The sequence below is a fragment of the Galeopterus variegatus genome, unplaced genomic scaffold (assembly GCF_000696425.1).
Source record: "Galeopterus variegatus unplaced genomic scaffold, G_variegatus-3.0.2 Scaffold13137, whole genome shotgun sequence".
Lineage (NCBI taxonomy): Eukaryota > Metazoa > Chordata > Mammalia > Dermoptera > Cynocephalidae > Galeopterus > Galeopterus variegatus.
This window is the reverse complement of record NW_007739248.1, coordinates 25643-33381: the sequence shown is the minus strand read 5'-3', so window position 1 is coordinate 33381 and position 7739 is coordinate 25643. Positions and strand designations below refer to the sequence as shown.

The 7739-nt window shown below is 35.6% G+C and overlaps 1 protein-coding gene across 1 annotated transcript in view; it reads left to right on the top strand.

Annotated features, from left to right (window-relative positions):
* Positions 1-231: 231 nt before the first annotated feature.
* Positions 232-7739, top strand: part of LOC103581476 (inactive dipeptidyl peptidase 10-like) — a gene marked incomplete at its 5' end in the record, with an annotated part of 30259 nt that continues 22751 nt past the window's right edge. Inside the window, one exon of the mRNA XM_008563298.1 lies at positions 232-352. Coding sequence (XP_008561520.1) covers positions 232-352 — 121 coding nt within the window. The remainder of the gene's footprint in view (positions 353-7739) is intronic.

Here is a 7739-nt window from a genome sequence, read left to right as displayed (position 1 = left end):
CAGTACCAAGTGTCATGTCATTTCCAAATTTCAACTTTTTATTGATACAACAGGCAAAGAAACAGCCATTACTAATTGAAAGCAACACAAATATATGCATTAAATGGAAACAACTTAAAAGCAGGCAAATAAAACTTAGATATTCGGCAATTATTCTGTAATGTTAAAGTTTTAAAAAGGCATCCTAACATGTTGGGTGTTTTTGTTTGTTTCACATGTTTCCTGATCCAGATTTACATTTTTGAAAATAATATCTACTACCAGCCTGATATAAAGAGCAGTTCTTTGCGACTGACATCTTCTGGAAAAGAAGGAATAATTTTTAATGGAATTGCTGACTGGTTATATGAAGGTAAGTTGAACAAATTCAGCTTGAAAGAATACAAATGACATATTTTCATACAAAAATCTACAAAAAAAAGTCTGTTCATTGCAGAGCAATAGTGAGAGCACTGTTTCTTCTCATTTCCTCTCAAAAGTGCCTCATGATTTCATACCTTTGCATGTGCTTATATTTCAACTAGTTGTAATTTACATCTCCTTATATGATTCCACATTTTGTATATATACATGCATATATAAGCTAGATAAATTTTATTTTTGATGGCACTTAACTAGTAAAAGTGAACNATTCTAGGGTTTTACAAGCCTTTTTCTAAAAGAGAAACTCCCTGAGTTGAGCCTGAAAAATTGAGAAGAAATCAGGAAGGAAATCAGCTTGTAAAGACACAGAAGGGTTGTATAGCACAGTGGGTGACTGAGGAACTAAAATCTGCTTGATATTATTGAGGCATAAAATTTCAGACAAAGGAAGACAGCAAGAACCAAGGGATAGTGCCTTCTAACAATGATCTGGGATTTTAATTCTTCTTCTACTAGTAAATGGAGAAACAGAGTTTTTCAAGTAAGGGAGAGACAAGATTAGATCTTCCATATAAATAGGTCATTTTGTCTACAGTGTAGAGCTGGGATCTAATAGCACAAAGAACTAGTGAGCAGCTATAAGCTTGCTTCTATGCTCTATCAAGGGATAATGAGCAATGGAACAAGGATTAAAGCAGTAAGAGGGAGGAAAGATTCTAAAATTGATGGGGCAATAAAATAGGTAGGTCTTAGCAGCTAAACAGATGGGGCAGATGATCAGAAGTCCATAATGACTCAGTGCTTTCTGGTTTGGGTCACTAGCAAATAGTGGTGGCAGACATTGAGCAATCATTCACAAGGAACAGTGGATTTCAAGGAGGAGAAAAGTGAGTAAGAACATGGGCATTTCGGTGTGGGGCATGCTATGCAGGGCAACAAAATGTTCTCTTTATCATCTGTGAGCCTTAAAGTCAACTGAGGGTACACTCAGTGTTAACTCTGCTTTTTTAGCTGACTTGATCTCTGACCAAGATAGCTTGGGGCTGTGTCCTATTGGGAAGGCTTAGTACAGATCATGAGCATTACATTTGTAAGGAAATTTTAAGGGCAGAAATAAGAGGTGATTATGTAACAAATAAGGTAATATTCTTAATTAGAGATTAAAAATCTATGTATTTTGGCTGAAAGTGAACAGTGTGTTGGGGTCGGGGGAGGGGACAGGACAAACAGGTAGGGACAGCCCTCTGAATCTGTGGATTCTGCATCCATGATTCATCTAACCACAGATAAAAAAATATTGGGAAAAAGATGAAAAATATTGGGAAAAAGATAAAAAATAACAATACAACAAGAAAATATTACAGATTAAGAAACTAATATGATATAACAACTATTTACACAGTATTTATGTTTCATTAGGTATTATAGGTAATCTAGAGATGATTTAAAGTATACAGGAGAATGTGCATAGGTTATAGAAAATACTGCATCATTTTATGTTGGGGACTTGAGCATCCACAAATTTTGGCATACAATCAGTCCCCTGTGATGCTGAGGGAGGACTGTAATAAAACTTCTGTGATGACACTGCAGGTCTAACATATTCCAAAGGGGAAATGGAAAAATTATACTTTTTGCTATTCAGACTAAACTCCATACTTTGGACTCACATTGCAGAAATACTAGGAAATTCCGCATATATGTGATTTCATCATCACAACACTGGTATATATAATCACTTACCAAAGAAATGAAGACTCAGGGAGGGTAAGTGACTTAGACATGGCCTCAGAGCTAATGAGAGAGACAGAGCTGGCATGTGAATGTGTGCCGTCTGTTCCCAAAGCCAGTGCTTAGTCACTAGTGCACTCTATTTATATAATGTGATGCCTTTCATTGTTCCCTAAGGCATAGCATACAGTTTGGGGCCCAAGCCATCGGATTTCACTGACCTATTTTCACAGGTAAAGGCTCTGAATCCTACTGTTTATGGACATACTCCAGTTCTTGCTTCTTTTCCAGAAGGAACCCTACCAAGGGAATCATTGTTAAGCTCTGGCAGAGTGACTCAGGTAGTTCAGATGTAATTGATTTTTCCTCAACATTTTGCCTGTGATCCCCAAACATGCTTCTAAAGTACTACATCCATATTAATCTCTCACTATCACTTTGCTTGTCCCACGTGCCAACAGCTCCCAGATTTTCTTTTCCCTTCAACACACTCACCAAGGCACAGTAATGTCTCCTAGGGAATGCATATGATCCTCAACGATATGTGTGTGATTCTCTGGGGTGGAGATTTCCTTTTTGTTACTTTACAGTAGTCAATTATGATCTACATTTTTATATGTGAGAGATTCAGGAAGTAACATGTAACACTTCCACTTTTTTAAAATTAAAATTTCCCTTTTGTAAATGTCATAGAAAATAAAAAGATAAGTGAAGGAGTCACAGAAAGACAATAAAATGTTTTCATGGCAAAATTTAAGAGCATAGCTTAATCTTTTTAGGATCATGCTGACCTGTGAGGGTGGCAGTTGCTCCCAAACACAGTCACAAATGTCAAGTATTTAAAAGTCTTTGAGTATCATTTTCAAGCCTTGTTTTCTCTATTTAGTATTATTCAATTCCTAAGAAATGTATAAACATATAAAACCTAATGCATTTTGAAGGGCTGGTGAAGTTCAGAAAAAATAATAAAATGATCAAAATGGAAGATCATTTTAAATATAATTTGCACAAAGCACATCTAAAGTTATTTATATAAGTTGCTGTGTTTAACATGATAACCTAACTAAATAACATATCAGATTAAAGTTTTATTTTTAAAAACTCTCAAATTTGGTTAAAAAGAAAGTTTACAGTTGCAAAATACACAACTTTGAAAATTTCCATAAAGTATTTAATCTGTTAAATAAAAGAAAAATGAATGACTGCCACTTTCAATTATTTAAGCATATAGAATAATGGAATTAATTTTCTTAAATTATTTATAAATGTATTTTAGAACCTTAAAATTTTTATTATTTTTTGAAATTCAATCCAACAGCTGTGGATCACATATATTTGTCAGGCATATTTGAGAACAATACTCCTACAATGAGAAATAAGGGTTTCTACATGTTGGGTATTTCCAACTTAGTGGAGTGATGAACTGTAAACAGTATTATGTAAGAAACCATCTGGAACATGGTAAATAGAAGTAATAATAGAACTCATGTCAGCATAGTAAATTGAATTATAAAAAGAACTGAGTCTGGTGGGATAGAAGACTCTAAGGTACTTCATAGAAGACATGGTTTTTGTGTTGATCTTCAAGAATGACAAGAATGAGTGAGAAAATAAAATATAGGATAAGCAATATCCTTATCAACAGTTTGTGGTTGTCACACCTTGTTTAAAGAAAACAATACAGAATATCTATTTTCACTTTATTTTTTGCCTTCTCTTGGGCACATAAAGTCACATTTATTCCTCCATTGATTCAACAAATATTTATTGAGCACTTACTAAGTGGCATCTATGGAAATGCAGCCATGGAAACTAGAGGAAGACAGGGTTGTCAGCAGTGCTGAGTCTCTGGAGGTCAAACAAGTGAAGGATTCCAAAGTTACCATTAGATTTGCTACTAGATTATTGATGACCGCAGGCATAATATCAGTCAATTGGTGGGGCCAGAAGCAAGACTCCAGTGGATGAAGGGATAAGTGGGAAGTGAGAAGGTTATGAATATAGACAATTCTTTCAGGAAAGTTGACAGTGAAATGCAGAAAATACAGGGAAAAAAAATCAACCACGGGCCCACAGGGCTAACAGTAGCATCCTCAGGAAATCCTGTCTAAACTGATAAAATAAAAATGGATAAAATCACCTTGCTTTTCAGAATAGCATTTTAATCTGAACACAATGTTTGTATCTTAGTTTTCTGGAAGTGTTTTGTGTTGAGGCTATGTTTTTAAGTGTTTGTGATATAAAATCACATGTGTTGAAAACTCCAGCTGCTCTGCAGTGAAATTTTCTAAATCAGAGTAATAAAAACAATGAAGAGCTAAATCTACACTAAACTGGAATGGAATGCAATTGTTTGTAAATAATATAATATAATTAACATAAGAAGTTTCAATCCATGAGTAAATGTCCCCATTACTTGCAGTGAAAGAAGATTGTGCCTTCTCCACAATGACAGTTAAACAGATGCATATTAAAAATTATTTTATTTATCTCCTTCCTATTCCAGTTAGCTTTACTTTTTCATCTGAAAGAAGTTGCATAACTCTTTGCATACATTATTTTGGTGTGTTAACTTTTTTGTGGGGAAGAAGATTAGGCATAGATCACTCTAAAATAAATGAGAATAGGTGGTACCTAGTTTCTGTTAAATAGTACCCTCAAATATGGGCCATGCTTACTCTTGGTAAGTGCTAGGCACACATATCTCAGCGTTAGTGATAGAACCTACTTCTTAGGATTCCAGATTGTTGCTGTTAGCCAAAGGATCTCTCTGTACTTTCAAATCTCATAGGACTCAGAGTTCACACTCAACTGATCCTTAGAATTTACATTTTTTTGCTCAGTGTCTCATGTGTATAACTCATATCTTGTCAACTAAATAGTAAGTTATTTGTATAAGTTAGGGTGAGGATCATAACTGGAAAAAAATAGCACATTCAAAAGAGTATAATTCAAGGAGGTTTTATCTATGAAAGGGCTATTTATCAAGGACAAGGGATATGCCTCAACCTGTGGCGGGTAATGGTTTATCCATTAACACCTGAAATGGAAAGGGAAGGCAGCAGTCACTAGAAACTAGGAGGGAATCCTGTAGATTTTTCACAGAAGCAATGAATTTTGGTTGAAGAAGACAGCCAGATTTACATGGTTTCAATAGGTAGGAGCCAAGAAAATAAATTTTATACACTCATTTCCTCCCTTCATTTGATTTGTCTGGGTTTCATATTGGCCATACTCAGCAAAAAGTCAGAGACCATGGGAACATTTTCACTATTCAAAGTAAAAGTTTGTGTCTCCAAAAAAGGATACAAAGTCCCAAGTGCTACTGTTTCATTGCAAGTTGGTATCAGCTCAGCTATACATCTGAAATTTATAAATATAGCCAGCACTTGTATTTGCCATATAAGGTAGTGGGGACAATGCCCCTACTAAGTAAGTACTGGTGAAACCCGAATAAGGTCTGTGCCTGACTAAACAGTATTGCAGCAATATCAATTACTGTTTTTTGGCCTTGGATTGTAGTTACATAAGACATGATCATGGGGGTAAGGGAGGTGTGGAGTACATGGGAACACTCTGTACTATTTTTGCAACATCCTGTAAAGTCTTAAACTATTTCAGAATAAAAGTTACCATTGAAAAATAAACACGATGAATGAATTTGAGCATTAACAAAAAAAGACAAGAAATAAGCTTATCATGCAGTTTCAATTGGTAATCATAATTGCCTTTTTCAACTCATTATTCGTTTTCTCCTTTACTGTCTGCCAGCATAACTAGACAGTTTATTTTGTTTTGCTTTGTTTTGTATTTTTGTGGCTGGCCAGTAAAAGGATCCAAACTCTTGACCTTGTAGATTATTTAACTGGTGGATCAAATCAAAACTTTATTCCTGCCAAATTTTATTCTTTTACATCCTTTTCTTAATTAGGTTGCTATAGTTTTTCAGTTTTCCATTGATTAATACTGTTGGGCAAAAAAGTATTTGTGAATCTCCTGAGTTCCAAATATACTCCTTCTTGCCCTCCTTAGTTTTGCAAAGACACATTTGTTCCTGGTAGATGAAATCAATCATTATACACTGCATGTGACTGTGTTTCTGTCCTTTTTTTTTTTTTTTTTGGTTTTTTTTTTTTTTTTTGGTTTTTTTTTTTTTTTTTGGTTTTTTTTTTTTTTTTTGGTTTTTTTTTTTTTTTTTGGTTTTTTTTTTTTTTTTTGGTTTTTTTTTTTTTTTTTCTTTTTCAGTCATAATGAACTCAAAATGGTTGGGGAGTGGGGATTTCAAATTCCAATTCAGAGAAACGAAATTATGACTATATTCCTGTTGGAGACATCCTTCCTTTAGGCAATGGAACTTCTAAACCTCATTATTACAAAAACAAGAAACAAAAATGTGTCCAGTGGATTAGTGGATTATTGGTGTGATAGCAAGAGAGGACACTACCACTTCCATCCCTTAGTTCCTAGATCTGTATCTCCTGGCTATTCAATAGAGGGATATTGCATACTATATGATGATATCCCAAGTTCAAGGTTCATGTCAAACAAATAGTGGCAAAAATATGGTAGAGCAGACTATTTCACTCTTCTAGCAATCCAGGAACGTATCATTTATGGGGAACATGATGAAACCAGTAAATGATACCAGTGAGCCTATTTCCCTTCTTTTCATAATAAAATATTTCCTGTTGGAAGCTGAGGTAGTATGAGTTACTATGGAAATGGGTAAGTTATGGCAGTGCTGAAAGGACTGCAGGCAGCAAAGGCAAATCCACACCCAGAATATGAATCTGTCTGTGATGACAAAATGCTGTGCCTTCCTGATGGAAAGGTTCCCATGTAATACACTTGCCACTAGGTAGTCAGCTGGTCCTGCTGGGAAATGATACTATACCGACGGCTCAGTCATGGCCGCTACCACTGGCAGGTAATGGTGGGAGCCAGAGTCTGGCTGACAGGCACCAGGTGGTCATTTCGTCTGTTTGATTATTGAGAGCCTCCTCTGCTATGGACATTAAGTGGGCCACTAATAACTTCACATTTTCACTTTTTTACTCCCTCTCATAAGTCCATTCACTTATCTTTTCCTAAACCTCCTTTTCACCAATTTCCTAGTTTTACTTTTCCCATACTCTCGACAGTTGGCTTTTTGTTAGCTACTGTGCATGACTCAGGATGAACCCATGCCTGAAGCCAAGTAGCCTTTCACAAAAAGTGGACAACCAAATATTTTAGTCAAAGTTTTTCCAACTGGCAGGATTTATGTTTATTACATCGTTCAATGCAACTGCTGAGTCAGACTGCAGTACAGAACCTATTCAATTCCAGCTTGGTTAGGTACATCACGCAGACCTGCCATAACCCGGTCTGCATTTATTCTTCCTCTGCCAGCCTTTGTTAGAAAACATAGCTCCTGACACAGATGTGACATGAAGGGAAGGAGATGACAGAGGATGTGATACAATCATCTATGCTTTATGGCCCAATTCCATTTACACCATTTTTTTATAGTGGAATGTTACTGCATATGTTCAGTTTTATAGTCAGTATGTGGTAACAGCCACCAGTTCATGGTGGACAGTTTGGGTTGCAGAGTCACTTGGTATCCCATGATCAGGCTAACTGTTTCTATCCAAGCCCAGTAA